This window comes from Amblyomma americanum, chromosome 6 (assembly GCF_052857255.1).
Source record: "Amblyomma americanum isolate KBUSLIRL-KWMA chromosome 6, ASM5285725v1, whole genome shotgun sequence".
Taxonomy (NCBI): Eukaryota; Metazoa; Arthropoda; class Arachnida; order Ixodida; family Ixodidae; genus Amblyomma; species Amblyomma americanum.
In genome coordinates, this window is record NC_135502.1 from 43537803 (window position 1) to 43557332 (window position 19530).

Below are 19530 nucleotides of genomic sequence, written 5' to 3' on the forward strand. Positions count from 1 at the left end.
ATATTTAACTGAATGTAGTGCGACCACAATAGTAACAAGAATGTTGCTTTTGGCGATGCAGAAGCAGAAAAATTTTTAAAATATTCAATGATTTTCACTGCATTGTAACATGAGGGATGACTTCTCATTTTTATAATGAGTAGAAAAACGTGTTACATTTGAGTAAATACAGTAAATAGGCCCTTTTCATGGCCATTTATACTTAATCTCACTTTCTGTATACTAGTGAAAAAATATATGGCCTTTCTTGTATTTACCTGTTTTGGATTGTGGACTTACCTCCTTTAAGCTAATTGTGGTAGCCGCAGAACCTGCAGCTCATACACATATTCATATATATTTTGACAAATGAGAAAAATTGCACAGCTTAAGGTATCAATTTTAAGCACTTGTCCCACAAACATGTTGCAACAATTTGAAAATCCTCCATTTTGTAAGAAACAGAGAAGTAAAATGCACAAAAAAAAAACAAGAATCACGTATACTAAAGCTCAGTGCAGCCTTAATGCAGCAGGAAGAGTAGCCAGCTACAAAGGTGCGGTGGCATACCATCCTCTCCAGTGATCTGGATGACCTTCTCCGACTGCTCACTGGCACTCTTGCCGCTGTAGGCTCGCACATAAAAGGTGTAGTTTGTAAACGGCATCAGCTTCTCGATGAGGAGTGATGTGTTCACAGAAACCTTCTGAAGCTCATTGCCACCTGTGGAGTGAGGAGTTTTTCAAATGCACACCATAGTAACAGCAAGATCATCAGATTCAAGAACAAGACACTCGATTAGAGTGGCACTTGCATGCTTTTAATGGCCATTGGAAACCACATTGGCAATGCAAATTTAGTTGCGTTGATTGATATTGAGTTGAAATAAATGATAACCAAAAAACAATAACAGTCCAATAGCACCATGACCACCATTTTGTATTTCTAAACACATTGCTTAGTCCAATGATAATTATATTTCTTCCAATATCAGTTGTATTACCTGTATTCAGCATATTTTCTGTACATGCCATATTATTATACTCCATGCTAAAATTGACATGTGGTGATTGCAGTATTCACAAGTAAGCATAATTATAAATAATAATTCCAAATGCTCACAAGTGACAAATATTTCAGCCAACCTATGTACTTACAAATTCCCAGGTAAAAGAAATCTTTCAGCATCTCTCAAAACAGCTCAATCCAATCAAAGCATGACAGTTTCCACTGAACAGCTCTCAAAGAAGGAAAACAGTAAAAACTGTCTCCCAGTACCTGATGTGGGGAGGTAGTGGATTGAGTAAGCCTGGATTGTTTGTCCCGGTGATATAACAGAGGGATTCCAGGAAAGCAGAATAGCTGTGCTTGAATTTGTGACAGCTTTCAAACCAGTGGGAGGGTTGGGCTGATCCCCTGCATTAGTAAGAAAAAAAATGTTAGTGGGTATGCTGGCATCCTGCTGCAATTATGCTCACAGATAGGCACACTTCTTTTTCTCGTGGTTCATACTCAAGACCCTTTTTAAGTAGGACAAACTGCCCACCCAGCTTGCGACTGAAATAAAAAGAATCATTTTATGGGGGTTTGTTAATGCCAGTAAACAATAAGGAAGTTCCTTCAGATCCAATATGTTACAACTGTAATGCAAGTTATTTGTCTACAACTAAATAGTTTTGCCAAAGTTGCTATTCACTCCAGTAATGGAGAGATACTGATACCAAAGGATCTAGCCAAAAATTGAAGCGGAGAACTCAAAGTTAGTGCCTTGCTCCCACTTTACGGAAACATGTCCCTAGCATCACGTCGTCAGAACAGAAAAGTGTAAGATACTATAAACAGAACCAAAAATTGTGCACAGTTAGAGCAAAAAATAAAGCAAAGAAAATAAAACACACTGAACAAGTTGCGAATCAGGTGCTTTCTTCAACTGTGTCCTCATCCCTTGAACTGCACATTTCCAGCATGCTACTGTATCAGCCAGACAAGTCGCCTCTGCTGCAGAGCAGTTTAAATGAATGGCATATTACCTGAGGCATTTAGCACCAACCGGGCAGCTAGGGTGTTGAGACCAGCCACGTTTGATGCCAAGCACTGGTAGAAGCCCGCGTCCCGCTTGATTGGGTGTGAGATGACCAGCACATTGGTTGCAGCACGTCGTTGCTGGTGTTGTGCACTGCTACCAGTTTCGTCAGCCATGTGGCGTCGAACCTTCCGCAGGTACTTGTTGTCTTCTGACCGCATCACCTTCAGGCAACGAGATGACATAATAACAGTTCACTGTCAGGCTCATGAGTGTGATGCTTCACCAAAAACTGGCACCCGTTTATTCAATTCTATTCAAAATTTTGAACATTCGCACACCCCTACTAAGCAAAGTCTCTGAGCTCAAGCATCTCAGAGTCACTATTACAACTAACATGTCATGTTCTGTACACACCGACTCAGTATGTGGCAAAGCCTTGAAGAAAATTGGGAATTTGCACAGTACATTCTCTCAGGCCCCAAAAGAAACTGAAATTCTGGTGTATAAATCTGTTGTCCGTCCTCTTATTAAATATGCGTCCGTGGTCTGGAGCCTGCACGTGATAGCAAAAAATAAGGACACCTGACGAAACTGAAATTCTGGTGTATAAATCTGTAGTCCGTCCTCTTATTAAATATGCGTCCGTGGTCTGGAGCCTGCACGTGATAGCAAAAAATAAGGACACCTGACGCTGTGCAGAAGCAAGCAGTTCCATATCATTCTTTGGCGATATGACCGTAATTTCTCACCCTCTTCCACACTCACGTCAGAAACTCGCTGCACAGATTCTGTAAATTTTTCAAATCGCGCTATCAATTGCCAATACCACCTCTCGCAGAAGGCTTATCTAACGTTTGCTGAACCAGACTCATCAAGAAGCTACGATCCTAAGCATTGCACCTTTCTACACACGGACTAACTTATTTCAACAGAATTTTTTCCAGTGAACAATAGATGACTGAAATTCACTTTCTCGCAGCAGCCGTGCTCTTCCACTGAACCAGTCGCTAGACAGTACTAGAGCTAGTTAGTTTAATACAGGAATGTGTCTAAATCCGTGAACTGTGTGTGTGTTTTATTTTGTTTGTTTGTTTTTGTCATGGCCATGTTGGTGATGGGCATCTTTATACTGTTATACCCACTCCTGCTACAGCCCTGAAAGGGCTGCCGTATGTATGTACATATGTATAAATAAATAAAATAATATAAAATATTTTAAATATCATTCAAGTTTTTTAGTTAAGCCAATGTCTTCAACAAAGTTAAAAATTTGCCTGTACAGAACCTAGTACAAAATGCAGGATGATATCAGACACACTGCATGTACCACCTGCAATCACATTCTTCACCTTACCATAATTATAATAGCTTTTTTTCCACTGGTCCAAGAGATGTCATTACAGTCATTTTTTATTTAGAATATCATCACAAATGCCGTAATATTCACCTAGTAGGTGCTGACACATTGTAAAGGGGCCTGCTGGTTCCTTTAAGAGCATAGCACCATGTAATTTCTTAGAAAAAACATAAATTCATCATTCCTAGCCTCAACAAGGCTTATTGATAAGCCCCTGCTCCTTCTCTGACTTGCACTGCAAAAGCACAGAAACCAATTGATCACAAGACTCTTTGCGCACCTTAATGCGTCCATTGATGACTAGGGGCTGGCCATCTTTGAACCAGCGCACTTCAGGTGCAGGAAATCCCTGGGCATCGCAATCGAATCGAACTGTGCGAGCAGCAGGGCGAACTCGGCTTATCATCTCTGATGCAAAGGTTGGGGGCTCTGCAAAGGACCAGTGCAGAACAACAAGTTATGAAGAAACACGCAGACCCCATCTTCACAATATAAACAAATGAAACAAATACACGCAAGTAAAATGCCTTGCATCTGCTTAAATGACACGAAATATGAGACGACACCAAGGCTTCATGTTTACTTTATTTATTCTTTTATTCAATTATTCTTCATGTCCAAGAAAAAAAGTGGTTAAGTGAGCAACAAGACTATAACAAATATGGGGAGAATAAGCTATTTCAGAAAGTTCGTACCTGCCTTTTATGTAGCGCAAGGAAAGAAACTAGCCTCTGTGCTATAACCAAAAATCGCATCTTACAAAAGATATCCTTGCACTTATACAGTTTCACCTCCAGTCAGTATGTCCTGCATTTGGTATCTATCCTAAGCATAACTATGCCATAATGTTCTACTCTCCAACCTCACCACAACATTTTCTGAAGCAAGATGAAGAGCTGGGCAAGATGTTCCGAGCTCATGCTTTTTTTAAAAAGTATAGCGCAAAAGGGCGTGAGATTATGAACAAAGGCAGCACTTATCCTCCGCGTTTTTCTGTCTACCAACATATCCTATTGCACTGTTCTTTCCAGCTTTTTAAAAAGCACACTCTGAGCTTTCATTAGTTGTGAAGTTGTGAAAGCAAGAGAAGCAAACAAGAATGGTCCAAACATATGAGTGAAAAGAATCACAATCACGCAGGTACTGAACTTACAATACAAGGACATACAATGAACCTCGTTGACACGTTTCTCAAAAAATGTGAGGAAAAAATGTATTATCCTGAAAAACGTACGATCCAAACCACCCAATCTTGCAAAATATCTGTTGAATGAGGTACAAAGGCACTTACTGACGATTTAACTTCATAGAAATGTCGATTAACATTTCCTGGCACAAGGTCAGAAGATTTTGTTTCTAGTGCTCACAGATGTCAGGCTTAATTTGCGCTGAGATTCTTGGCCCCCTTGCCCTTGGGCACTGCGAAGAAGCCCCTCCTGCATTTTTTCCTTTCACGTCGCATTCTTGCCGGATAAACCCAATATGTTCCCACGCCTTTCTTTTTTTTATGCTCTGCGCCTATTGCACCTAGGCATTGCAGAGGAGCCACCGCGGCCTGTGACTGCTGCTGCATTCCGGCTCGTGCCACGGGCCTCCAGGCCCGGCTCGCCCGTATGCCTTCACATGTGCAGTTGGGCGCTAAACATATCATGCGACTAGAATTTGTTGAAATTTTAAACGTATTAGCCAAGAAATCGCGTTATCCGCAAACATGTTAAACGAAGAAAAATAGTGTAACTCTATGGGACATTTTATTGCCTGCGATTTTGAGCGCATGAATCGGAACACATCAGCGAGGTTTTACTGTATATAATGGGTTGCATGAAAGCAATTTGGAAGCTGTGCAGTGAAGGCAGAACTTCACAGCGAAGGCGAAAGAAGATCACCAAGGTACCACTTACCATAAATGATCAGTGTGTGTGACTGGGATGCTAATGAAAGTGTCTCGGTTGCCGTGATTCGTGACGTGCTGATAAGGCATTTATAGGTGCCAGAGTCGCTTCGAGTCAGGTTAGTAATCCGCAGATTACCTCGACCGAAATAAGTGCTGCGGCCTTCGGGCAAAACCACTCCCCCTGGGGAAAAAAAAGAAAGAGAGAGACAACTTAGATGAGCTGTGAGAATCAATAAGAGAAACAAGAACATTTTGATGCATCTGTCACCTACAATCGATGAACAGAAAAGTGACGCTCCCATTTCAACATTTTTTGCCCCAGTGGCTGTCACCGATCAAGCCTCATATTAATGAAGTCCAGTAGCTTCAATTAGCATGAAAGCCCCCAAATACAATGAAGTAGAAGCATAAAGCTTATAAAACATTTAAATTCGGTTCAACCAGCTTTTTACAAAACTAGAAATCAAATAGAATTTTTTACTACCGTAAAAACCGGAATATAGGTCGAACTTTTTTCAAAAAACCATGGTGAAAAGTCGACCCCCGTCTTATATTACCGGTCATTGGCGGAAAAAATACGGAAGTCTTGCAACAATTGGGTGGCTGAAGTCAACAGCCTCCATCACCATCGCCATCAGCAGCAGTGCCACCATTTTGCGTTTCAGTAGACGCAAAGCGGAAGCTACGGCAATTTACCGTCGCCTCCAAGAAAAACACGATTGAGTACGGGGAAGCTCACGGGAACCTGGCGGCACAGCGCGAATTTGGAGTATCCGAAAAGAGCATTCAGTACTGGCAGAGGCAGAAGCTGCGTATTACAACTTGCAGCAACCAGAAGAAAACATCATTTCGTGGGCAGACCGTAGTGTATCGAGCGCTGCGAGCAAGATCGCTGCCTGTGACTGCCGAATGCATCCGCGTGAAAGCGGCAGAGATCGCGCGTGCCTCTAGACTCACGAGGGCGCAATTCAAAGGCTCGTCATCCTGGTTGCGGCGATTCATGAAGAGGAGGGCTTTGCTCTACGGCGCCGTACTTGCTTGTGCCAGAAACAAACACGCGGGCCGATTGGTGCGCGATATTGTTAAAAATTTGCCGGGTGTACATACAAGCACCATTTAAATGAAATTAAATACTGTCACCATTGTGCAACCTCTCGAGTCGCATTTGTTTCAAGTAAGGATGTCTTTCGGTACTTTTCCCATTGAAAAAAGATCTTTTTCATTTTTAGAATTGGTTAGTTAGGGGGTCGACCTATATTCCGGTCCGACCTATAGTCCGGTTTTTACAGGTAGGTCATCGTCAAAAATCAGATTTCTCCACTCCTCTTTTCTGTCCAAAATACAGAAATGCACTTCTCAGTCATAATGAAATACCGTATTTACTCGCGTACACTTGCGCACTATTTTTGCTAAAATTAATGTTTCAAAGAGGCAGTGCACAAATTACATGGAGATTTCGCACACATGTCAAAAAGTTCTACAAAGTTCATAACGCACAATGTATACGGTATATTGCCACAAATAAATCTAACCCGCAACTTGATAATAATAATAATTGGTTTTTGGGGAAAGAAATCGCGCAGTATCTGTCTCATATATCTTTGGACACCTGAACCGCACTGTAAGGGAAGGGATAAAGGAGGGAGTGAAAGAAAGGAAGAAGAGGTGCCGTAGTGGAGGCTCCGGAATAATTTCGACCACCTGGGGATCTTTAATGACATTGCACAGCACACGTCTTTCCTCCATAAAAACGCAGCCGCGGGTTCGAACCCAGAACTCGGATCAGTAGTCGAGCGCCCTAACCACTGAGCCACCCCGGCGGGTACCGCAACTTGACTCCAACTATAAATCAACGCATACTCCGCTCCCCCCTCCCTTCACCCACTTCCGATCCATGTTGTGTAGTTCCCCGAGTGACGGCAAGACAGCGTGTGCACACCTCAAAACAATAAATGTGGAACGATACGGTCGCAAAGCCAGCAGCAGGAAAATGGAGATATATGGAGATATAAGTAGATAAAACGGCGTCCTCGCATGCAACCTGGCTGAGCAGCGGAAAACAAAACAGCCAATGGTTCGGTAGTTTGGGAATCTGGTGCGATGCACGATCCGAAAGCTACCGGAAGGAAGTTGCTGGAAGCGACCATCAGCGGAAGCGAGCCGAGGAAACGGCGAGCAAATTGCTTTTCTTTACCGGAACCAATTTTCAAATGAATTACTGACATTTTCAGACACCACTGACACCTTTCGTAGTCGCACGCAGCGACACGGCCATGCCCATCTTTCGAAGACTGTCCTGCGCCACCTGCGTGCATGCTGGTGTCCTTGTGTAAAATACGCGAGTAAAAATTTTAAATAAACCTGGTAATAAATAGGGGTGTGCAAATTAGACACGGCAGCAAATTACACGAGTAAATACAATATGAGGTTTGGTTAATGTATCCTGCAAGCGTCAAGCACAACATATATAGTATATATATATAAGAAAAGAAAAACACAAAAGATTCTGCTAGTAGCAGAGTATGCGGCCATTTGTCTGAATGTACCTAGTAACTAAAAAAATCAACACACATCAAGGACTGATAATGAGCCCTAACATGAAATGGCCACGAAGCAACGGAGAGCAACTCGAAGGTTTTGCATGAATTGCACCATCAAAGCAAAAGGGAAGCCTCACCTTGCGGATCCACGTGACAAAGGTGCGCTGTGATGACCTGGCAAAACACTCAAGCTCGACTGTTTCTCCCGTTACAAGCGTCACTTCTGGGAAGCTGGGTTAGGAACTCTGGTGGCTGATCAGGAGCCTCTGTTTGTTGAAAAGGACAGAAATCACAAAATAAAAAGTGTAACTTGAAAGCCTGTCAGGGGCACATCAAGCTGCTGTTCCTTTAGCGCTGTGCTAGAGCCCCCTTTTTATATTCTTCTTACGAGTGTAAATGCACATTACAAGCATTCAGGACACCCAAGAAGAAATAAGTCAACAACTGTTGATGCCTTATACCGACAACATGTGCAGGGCTCTAACACTGGTCTGATGTGGCGCTGCATGCTTTGCTCGATCCAACATGACATAACTATGCAGCACAATGCCACTGCAGGAACAATTATTTGAGCAAGGTGCTGTGGCGTTGTCCAGTTTGTACAAGCAGATAACATTAGTGAACGGAGTAATCAACATAGTGACTTGCAACACTGCATTCTGGTCTTCAATATACCAAAAAAGAAGCACATCAAATGAGTGCATTCATTTTTTTTTTGGGGGGGGGGGGGGGGGGGGGGGGGGGCTTTTGTTCTCTAGCACAGCCTCCAACAGTCGTTCTGATACATTAATGACTGCAATAGTAATGTACCCACTGGCCAATTACAAAATTTTGTTATTTTGCCTTCCCATGATAACAAGTTTCCATGCAGCAGAAATCACCTCAAAGAGATGTGATGTGAACGGTCTTGTCTTACTTCAAATAACGCGGTGTATAGCAAACATATGTATGGCATCTCTGTTGGAAGTGTGCCAAACACGCATTAATACTTCCTAAAATTGCAATGGTAAGGAAAGATGTGTGTTGGTGCTGAGGATGTATCCAGAATTTCGGACATCTGGTTTCAGGCGCTGCTTGAGATGAATGCTTATGCCAAGAAAAAAATTACGTATTTCTGCGCAATATGCATCATAATTCGTATGAAAGAGTAGGCTATGATTAAGGACAACTGCCACAATTACAACGTAAGCGGGCCCAATGGCCCATCACTGCTTACACTCCAGTGACTCCATTTTGCTAATACCAACTGCCAGTCCAAGCACTGATCGTTAGGGACCATGGCCTTCAGGACCACACCAAATATAAAGAAAAAAGGCTCAGTAAAGCACTTCAGAACAGAGCATGGATGTGAAATGGGCAAATTTGGTGTCATTTTCTGTGCACTGTTTCACAGACAGTGCGCACCAGTTGCAGACATCAGGTGACAAAAAGTTGTATAACCAAAGATACAGTCACACTACTGAATCTACTGTGCTTTTAATCAGCAGCTACTGCACTGTGCTTCCTCCGGTCATTACATATACATATAACCAAGACAATGGCAACAGCAATTACTCCAGTATGATTACCAATGATTATGATTGTTGTGGTGACAAATGTGTCATGTTATGCACATCAACCAGAAAGTTCAGAGTAACTAAACTCTTAACTTACCCGCTGTTTATCACTTTTTGTTTACTATGACACACAGTATCTTATGCCTGACAAACTAAAGCTGTGATTACGACTACTTTCACTCTGAAGGACGTTCCACAATTAACTGCCACTACTACCTCTAACGTCACCATTGCCCCAAGCACCATGCAAGTTTCCAACTGAATTCAAAAATTTTTAAACATACCGTGACGAACTGACTGTACGACTGTCAATGCTGCTTCTGCACTGTATTGAGTTTTTGCAGCATTTTTGGCAATGCAGCGATAATTTCCAGCATCAGCCGCTGTAACATTAACAATCTGCAGGACTCCTGAAGAAAGCTGAGTGAATCTGAAATTACAAGAATTTTTGAGCATTAACAAGGCAAACACGTTTCTAGATGCTACATAGTACCCTTTGATGCTTATCCTGTCATATTGTTTAAAAAAAATTCCAACAACAGTTGGCAATCTTACACAACAAAGTATATAAGTCTCACATTAGCTGCTCAAAAAATTGCCAGAACATTAACCATGCATGCTTCCTTTAACAAAAGCAAAAGGTTCCACCCAGCGCAACGGAATTCTATTATAAACTACAAATGCCGAACTAGTTTTTCTGTTCAGGCAAATCGCCCGACAAACTAACACATCTGAACAAGGAATAGCATAAAGTTGTCTCTCTCATTTCTTTCAGTTTATTCTTTTACAGACAAGCATAAATTAACCGAGAAGCAGGAACATAAATATTGATGCTTTGCTCTTCAGGTCCTGAACAGTGACAATTTTCTACGAAGTAAAAGTGACACACTTACCGCTCGTCATCAGGTGGCACATCCTCCAAGTTGCGCTGCCAATTGTAGAGTGCAGGCGGCACAGACACGACATGGCAGGCAAACCTCGCAATGCTCCCAGCTGAAACACTCGCTGACTGCGGCTCCTCAGCGAAGCCTTTGGGCATGCCTGCATAGCCACACAAGCACTCACTTTGAATGCTCTCTCTGTGATGTAACCCTAGTTCACTTCCAACTAGTGTGCTCCTGAAATGCCTGCTCAAGCATCGTACTAGTGTTTGAGCCTCGCACTCGCAAAATTACAAACCTGCCACAAATGAGACAAAAAACAGGGCACAACAAAGTCTGAAGGTACGTATCATTTCCAGACATCTATTCCTCACAAACAACATATCATCAAGTGCACTAAACCCAGCTGATGCTGCCCCACTTGTGTTCTCTTCTCTCAACCTTTTTACTTTAGACGGGCGGCATAGTAAAGTAAGAATCTCATTCTATATGCCTGCTTAAGCGGTAGTTCCCCTTAGGATTGAATCTCAGACTCAGCCACCATTAAAATTAACATGTAAGCTCCCCATGCTTCGTCTGTTGAGGGTTTCCGCATGCTTACTGGATAACACACACCATTTTCACTATTATGCACAAGGTTGAAGAAGCATGAAGTTTTATGGAAGTGCTGTTGACACCCCGCTACGCTATGCTGCAAAGAGTTTTCCGTCCTTTAAAAACCGTAGTCGCACAAGAAAATGCAAACTTCCCGCTAATTCTTGCAGTGATGGCGCCAAGGGAAGGCGAACAATAGCAGGTACCACCCTAAAAATCTGCCAAGTACCTGAAGTGATTTTATCCTTCAACAAGTTAAGTGAAATGTTTGAAGCTTTCGTCAATTTTTAGGAGGAGCTGTGCCAAGAAGGAATCATGCTGGCCGAAAAAGGCCGCCACCGTCTGGAAGACATTTAAGAAACGAGCGTTAGCTGTTTGGTTTACTGGATGAAGAAAGTGAAGAAGAATGCCCCCGGATGGGCGCCCCTTGATGTCGGAGTATATATAGCGGAACGAATGTATACATATATATAGCGGTCCCCGTAACGGGACAAAAGTTATTGTGGGATGATAAAAAGAACAAAAATAGTGTCCCTGCCCGTACCACTAAGTGTAACAGCTTAAACTGTCCCCTAACAGGACAAAAAGTATGGTGGGGCAGCTTAAAAAGAATGTAAATAATTAAGCCCCTGCCTATGCCACTATGTATAGCAGGCTTCCCGTAACAGGACAGTTTTCCTACCTGTTATAGGATACTTTTTTGGGTGGAGGGGATGAGGGGGGGATAAGGATAGGAGGGCTCAACCAATTTTAATGGCCACCATCTTGGATTTGAGAAACCAAAACTATGCCGCCATTTCGTCCCCTGACGCCATACTCACATAGTTCCACCTCTATCCACCATATTGGACCGTGACGTCATCACTGGCACGCGGCAGGTGGTTGTTCCTACAATGCTATTGTAGATGGCGCTACAAGGCTCAAATGCTAGATGCGCTGTTTTCTAGCTGCAGCCACAGAAGGCACTTTGATCTCTGGGTGGTAGGACACCTCGTGAAATCTCGAAACGTGATGAGTAGTTTCCACCACAGATGGCGCTGTGATCAAGGGTGGTAGCAGACCCCACGAAATCTCGAGACGTGATGAGCAAGAGACAACGCTCTTAAAAATTTTACTCTGTGTCCACACGCTCCTACTGCGCCATCCAACAACGAATATGGAAGCACCACTCATTTCCTTGCGACCCAAACACTGATATAACATCGCATGAAACCTGGAGTGCCAAGCAGAAGCTTCACACTGAAGCAGCTACCTATCGCCGTTTTCATTTTTACAATTGACATTTCTGACAAAAGTCGACAGCTCTGGCAAAAGTTGCCATTCCAAGATGATTAATGTAGATATCTGCAGCATTCTCGGCGTGAGTTGCACAGCTGGACAGCTGGTCGACGAGCCGACGCATAAATTCAGAACAGTGGTCACTTTTTGAGATTGCGACAATCACGAACACTCAACCCTGTAAACAAGCTACTTCCCTAGTTTAATCCTTGTTTGACAATGACGTTGTCACTACAGGGCTTCAGCAGCAAACAAGTAATAGATTCTTTTGCTAGCTGGCCGACAGCAACAAACAAGTAATCAATTCTTTGCCTAGCCGAAAGAAAAAAAGCTGACGGCTGGGCTTTTTTGAGCAATAACCATAGCGTAGTTTTCAGTACGCAAAGACAAGCAAATTCGCCTTCGTCGGCAAAGCTATACTACAGATTACTGCATGCATTCTTGCATATTCCTACCAACTATGACTTAATCAGGTTCAACTGCAGCAAGAAACCAGAAATGAATTAACTCCTTATAGCATTGGACTATGATTTGGAATTAGAAATGGCAGTACATTTCCCCTGGCCTTTCCACTTTTCTTACAGGTTCTTTCCACTTATAAGTGCTTATTCCATCAGGCAGGGAAAGGTGCTCTGAGTAGGTGCTAGGTGCAAGTGTCTGTAGCAACCTGATGAACATCTGGGACGAGCACGTCAAGACAAAATAACTCACGTGCTAGTTCAACTTGAATTGGGCGGCTGAACATGGTGCCAGCCTTCGTGCGCACCATGCAAGTGTAAGTGCCGTCATCCCTGCGGCCGTTCTTCTTCTTCTGGTACGCAAACTGCTCGATGAGGAGGGACCCGTTCGGCAACACCGTGTGCTCAGTGACGCTCCAGTCCAATGGCTTTCCCTAGAAAGTGATGGGAACACAGTGTTTTGCTGTTACATAAATAAAGACTGGGCGCCTTCTTACATATACATCCAGTTGCAATTTACTATACTGTGTTTACTTGCACACTGAATGGCACTCGCTACTTTTGTTGCCAAAATGAATGTGCACCCCAATTTTCGTAACCTTTAGAGGAAAAAATTGCGTTCATTGTGCACCTCAAAACATTTAATGTCAACTTGTAGAATTTTTAAAAAAAGTTTAAAAACTGCATGTTTGCATTTCAACCGCATCGAAATAGAGCCTACACAATCAGGACTGAACCCATGGCCCTGTGCTGCATAGAACCCTACAGGCACTGAACAATCGCAACAGTTATGAACACCATTTAGTGCGCTCATATGTTTGCTTTGTTTTACTACGAAGGGACCCATTAAAAAAGAATAAAAAATAAAGCATGCTATATGCGCCAAAAAATAAAAGAAATATATGGCTGCACCTTATAATACAAGGACTTCTTCTGGTGTGCATCATGGTCTCTTCGACTGCAGTCAAAACTGCAGGTCAGTGTGAGGTAGTGCCTGTCCGCACCTTTTCTGTGTGCTGTCTCAATGCTACGTTCTTCATTCAAACAGTGAGCGTCTGTCCACATTTTTACAGTTAAAGGTCATGAAAATATCTGAAGTTAATAGATAGGCACTTGCACTTCATGCAGGCCAAAAAGATCTGATTCAATTATTCCCTGCCGCATAATTCTCAAGCAGACCTGCCTAAATTTGCCCCAAGGTTTATGGTGCTGCTGGCTATAGGTCCTAGCCATTGCTGCTGGAGATAGGTCCTCTATAATGACACTTAACAAACATTGCCATTCCTGGCACGACCTAATTGTTCTTCATGTCATAAGCAATGAACGTGGAAGCTCTCAAGTACTTGAAAAGAATACCTCAAGCTTTTTAAAGAAAGAAAATAGCTCGTCTAATGTGTTTCTGCCTTGGGAACATGTGCATCCTCCCCCTGACGATACCCCAATCACCATGCACATGAAACATGCAAAACTCTGTGAACATATGTGACCAACAGTATAGCATGAGCTCACATTGTGATTCCAAGTGATGTTATACGGAGCCAGCTCCGGCAGCACAGATACGGAGCAGTCCAGCAGGAGGGGCTCACTCTTCACTGCTACCAGCTTTGGACCAGACAGGTGAGTGAAGTTGATGCCCCTCGGAATGCACTGGCCCTCTGCAAGAACGCAAAAAAGACAAGAATGAGCAGTCAGCGCACACCAGTAAGGAAAATTACTAAAATATATGTTTCCGTGAGACAGTGAAATGAGACTCAGTGCATAAAGGCTCTAGCCAGCTGCGCAACACCCCCAGAGGTCCCATTTTAAAGGCAACTTCACCAGTTCATTACACTTCTAAAGTTGATGATCACAATACGTTCCTCGAAGTCCTCTCTCTTTATTACAGCAAACATGATTTTTAAATGACATCAAAACTATTTTAAAATAGCAACAAAACAGCCAACCAAACCTTATTGATTCGTGCCAGTATTTCTGTCAGTAGTCACCTAAAGTTTGCATAAAATTTTATCTGTAACCTGTAACCATTTAGTTGAATCCATCATAAAAATCTATAACTGTCATGTACACATCATTCAGCTATCGTACTGGCTGCACACCTGTGCCTCTTGGCCTGAAATTCTCAATTTTGACTCCAAAACTATCACAGTGCGGTGGCTCGGTGGTTATAGTGCTTGGCCGCTGACCCGAAAGATGTGGGTTCGATCCCGGCCGCGCCGGTCGAATTTCGATGGAGGCGAAATTCTAGAGGCCCGTGTACTGTGCGATGTCAGTGCACATTAAAGAACCCCAGGTGGTCATTATTTCCAGCACCCTTCACTACGGCATCTCTCATAGCCTCAGCTGCTTTGGGAAGTTAAACCCCATAAACCAACCGTAGTGCTTATATCGATCTACGGTTGCAAACTACCACAACTGCTGCTCCCTTGAGGTTTGCATAAAATTATATGTGCAACTTACTACTACTTAGCTGAATTCGTCATAAAAATATACAATTGTCACCTACACATCATTACTGGCTACACACATGTTGGCCTGAAATTCTCAATGCTGAGTCCCCAACTATCCTATAGTGCTTCTCCAGCTGCAAGCTACCACTACAACTGCCACTCTGATTGCAACGCCATTTCAGACACCTGTTCATGCTACAAGGTAGCAGTATCCTCTTTTCTTATATGCAAAAAAAGCAAATTAAATTACAATTATTAGAGTGTTATGACCACCAGATTGTCAACCTGAAATGCTCATCAAATGCTCACACAAGATCTACAACTACAGAATGTTGCAACGCTAAACGCGCACTATGCAAAAGCTGCTTGTTATGAGGGATCGCCATCATGCTGTAGATGAGGCAGATTCATAATTAATTCTGATCAAATTAGGAAAAAAATTAGCGGTCTAATCCGTGCTACGCCTATATTATTCTACTGCTGGACTGCATGCGTGCTGACCCATGTTTTGTTGCCATAAACAAAGTACATTTTTAATCAGGAATGAATTTAACGGCTACAGTGATGCCAATCCTTGGCATTGGGGCATACGCACTAGAAACTCTCCCAGACTATCAAGCTTGTGCCTTTGCAATGTAGTTATTGGAGGTAGTAATTAAAAAAAAAACATTTGCATTTAGTACTGCTTCATTTGATAATATTTGAAGCAATACTTACAACAACGACACACAACAATTTTTGAAACTCCTCTCAGCATCACTAGGGCACCTATGGATGTCCTGTAGCCTTGATGGACGGAACCGTGACAGACAATGGGAGTTGAAAATGTAACCGTTAAAGACTCTCGTACGCTACCTCTGCGTCAAATTTCAACGCGAACTGAAAGAAGCATTGTGCGCGTTTAGCGCTGCAACACTCTATATACTGACCACCCACTTTGAGACAGTGCTGCCCCACGTTCAGCGCGCATATAAACACACAAAACTGCCGATTATCAGTGCCTTCCATCGTGACAGCATAAAATGTATACTTCATTACCCCTCTGCGCGCTTCTGTGATATATGCAGCGAATTGTTTGACAAATCTTTAACCTGTTGCTCCCGTTCTCAGTAGGACCTTGCGCGTTTAGTTGCTAGGAGAAGGCCAAAGCTGACAGCGTACACGCTCGCCGGAGGACGATTAGCCGCAAGCGTAGCCTAATTCCTGGCAACGATGCCGTTAGCCCGGCGCCTGTCTGGCGCGTCTTTTCCAGACCCCCGCCGAGGCGCGCGCACACCAGCGACCGACTCGAATCCGCCGGTCCGGAAGAAACGGCGCTAAATCCGCGACATCAGCGTGGCCTCGGGAAAGCAATCTGATCCGCCGGGGTCGCTTTCTCCGCGGCATATAAAACGACCGCCGCCTGATTGCGTCGTGCGCTGCCCGATTCGATGGGAGCAAGGACGCCGCGCGCATGGCAACTTTGTGTCCGACCGCGGCGTCCAATCGACCAGCGGTGCGGATGCAGTCACGTGAGTCGCGAGCGAGAAGTCCGCCGCCGGCTGGGAGAGAAGGGGCTCGGCGGCGCGGCCGCGGCGGAAAACGGAGGCGCAAAAGCAGCGAGAGCTTCGCGGTTTTGAAATGTGAACAGCATTTAGCTAAGAGCGAAGCCCCCGTTCCTCTACGTGCCGAGGAACTAAACGAAGGCCCCTTTACCCGCGAGACAGGTCAAAAGGTTCAATGTTGCTTGCGGTCCAGTTAATAAAGTAATCAAAACGCTGCATCAGGCAATTCGCTAGCATGCCAAGATCGATGAGAATTTAAACGACTAAATAATATCTGTCCTTGAGCAATTATAATTGGTAAAGACATGATCATATTTAAATGTGCATTGTCCGTGATTAGTTTCTCATCCTAACTGGGGCGGATCAACTGATGGTAATTACAGTGGAGTTTCGGAGTCGAAGCTGAAGGGTGTCCAATCGGCACGAGGGGCTGGCAGCGCCGGTGACGCATCAGCGCGTGCGAGGCCTCTCCGCGCGTATACGTGATCGGCCTGCACTGCGAGCAAGCGATGAATACGGGCTGGCTGCTGACACACGCCGGCACAGCATCGGCGCGCCAATCGGCCGTCGTGGTCAAAACAAACCATGTTCCCGCTCCCACAGGTGCACGGGGGGGGGGGGGGGGGGGGGGGGGGAGAGGAACAACTTTATTTACGTCATGGCCTAATGGCATCATGACCTAATGGCGCTGTGACGGGGGCCCAGGCGGCAACTCAGCGGAGGAACTGAGGCCTTTGTCGCTCAAGAGCCGCCGAGACCTGCTGGACGGCCCAGGTTTGCACGTCACGGTCAGAGCATTCCAGTCGCGGCGGAATCGTTATGCTTTTAGAAGCCTCGTCGGGGAATTTTGTGCAGTCCCATAGGATGTGCGTCAGAGTTGCCCTCTCCCTCTGGCACACGCGACACACAAGAAACGACGAATGTCATGACGGAGGCCATGACAGGTGGCAGTGCCGTGATCTGCGATCGTGGCCACTGGCACACGGCTTGTTCGATCCAATCGTCGCACACACGCTCGTGCACTTTCATGCATGGAACTGCACACGTGACTTTAGCGAATCTGGAGCGCCCGTTCGAATAGACCGGAAGTTCGAATTAAAGCGGTAAAATGCTCGAAAAGGAGTTCAAGAGAAAGCACTCGCCAGAAACGCTGTGTGCTCAGCAATGTGCACACCGCATCGATACCGGACTGACCTCCGTTTCGCCATTCGCTTCTACGACGCCTTTTGCTTTGCTTTTCGCTGTGCAACTTGGTATTTTTTTTTTGCTCACCTGTATTGGCTCTCTCCTTCCCTCCGTAAACCTCACGGGCTCACCTGATCGTACAAGCCTACGTTAGGGACTTCGCGTCTCGCGAACCCCACCGAGCCCCTCCAACCTGACCGGCCAGTCACCCACCACTTCCCTGTTCCGACCCTCCACCCCCTAATTCTACATCTGTCAACAAGAAGGGTGGATACTCAATTTAAGACCAAACTGGTTTATCGAGACTTCACTATGTTTCTAAAAGGATCTGCAGAGCATGGACGGATGTACTGCCGCGTCTCTCGTTGGTCTGCCTCGCAATGGCCTCGCTCGAAGCGTAGTATTTTCGCAGCGCGCATATGTCGACGGCTCGTGTTCCGGAGCTCTTCTCCCTCGTTGCACGCGCGCTGCCGAGGCTTGAGAGTTGAGGGGTTCAGAGTCCGAATGCGCGTGCGCCTCGTGATCGCGTGGTTAGTGCACAGGAGCGTCAAGTATCCTGAGCCGCGGCGGGCCCGCGTGTCTCTGGGTCGTGGTAGGATGAATGTGGAGCGGTAACCTCTCTGTCCTCAACAAGTTCCCAATAGTTTATGCAAGTCACTACAGTTTTGGTAGGCAGCTGCCAGACCAGCTTCGTCTCTTCGCCAACGGGGGCCGCGTCTTTTATGCGTTGCATATTGCAATTACTCAGTTCAGCCCTTGGGCGCGGCCGGGCAGCCACCATTGACCTTTAGCGCAACCACGTGAAGTGACGTCACGACAGCCGGAGGAAAAGCTGGGCCCCAACTCGCGCGGCCGCAGCCACCACATGACTCCCGCTCCTCCCGCTAGGGGCGCTGCGCCGGCGCGTGACGTCACGGAGGAAAAGCTGGGCCCCAACTGGCGCGGTCGCGCGCGGCCGCAGCCACCACCTGACTCCCGCTCCTCCCGCTAGGGGCGCTGCGCTATGATTGACGTCACGGCATATGTATAAAAGAGCTGCGCTCCTTCGCCGGGACAGTCTTATACCCCTGTCACACGGGCATTTCGAGGGCCCTCGAACCGATAGTCTATCGACTCAAAGGCGATCGAGCGCTGCTACACGGGCAGTTTCAATGGCGATCGAGTCAATAGCCTATCGAGTCAACGGAGCAGCACGGAACTCCATCGAGATATGCAACGCATTCTTGGCTTAACCAAGCTAAGCCTGGCCATTTTTTTAGCACCCAAGACCTTCTCTCTCATTAAACACACACACACACACACACACACACACACACACACACACACACACACACACACACACACACACACACACACACACACACACACACACACACACAGTTAAAAGTTAAGCTAAATAGCTTGAAACCACCACACACTCGCGTGCGACGCTGCGCAACACAACGGACCCACATGCAGTCTAGCCCCCCTTCCATTCCCGCCAGAGAAGAGACGAGACCGCATCAGGGCAACCGAATGCACGAGCGCGGTCGTCTCCCTCCTGTGCGGTGATTGGAGCGGGCGCGGCTTCAGGACGACGCTGCACAGAAAGAGAGCGTCGCGCGATCTGCTCGTCAGCCCGACGACGCTAAGCCATCGATTTCCCGTTCAGCGGCCGGGCTAATCCCACCGCGGAGAAACTTTGTATCCGACGAACCCGTCCCCGCCGCGCAGGCGGCGCCGGCTCCTCGTCAGGCGCCGCCGCAGAGAGGCCCCCTCCCATTCGGCGGCGATCTGTCACCGTCTGACGGG

The 19530-nt window shown here is 45.5% G+C and overlaps 1 protein-coding gene across 1 annotated transcript in view; it reads right to left on the reverse strand.

Moving 5' to 3' along the window:
* The window catches only part of LOC144136721 (protogenin B-like), a 160730-nt gene that overhangs the window by 33108 nt on the left and 108092 nt on the right, over window positions 1-19530 (reverse strand). Inside the window, 11 exon segments of the mRNA XM_077669286.1 lie at window positions 550-702; window positions 1258-1395; window positions 2010-2226; window positions 3643-3791; window positions 5264-5437; window positions 7909-8033; window positions 8035-8062; window positions 9637-9782; window positions 10246-10393; window positions 12817-12997; window positions 14073-14218. Of these exon segments, the coding sequence (XP_077525412.1) occupies window positions 550-702; window positions 1258-1395; window positions 2010-2226; window positions 3643-3791; window positions 5264-5437; window positions 7909-8033; window positions 8035-8062; window positions 9637-9782; window positions 10246-10393; window positions 12817-12997; window positions 14073-14218 (1605 nt within the window).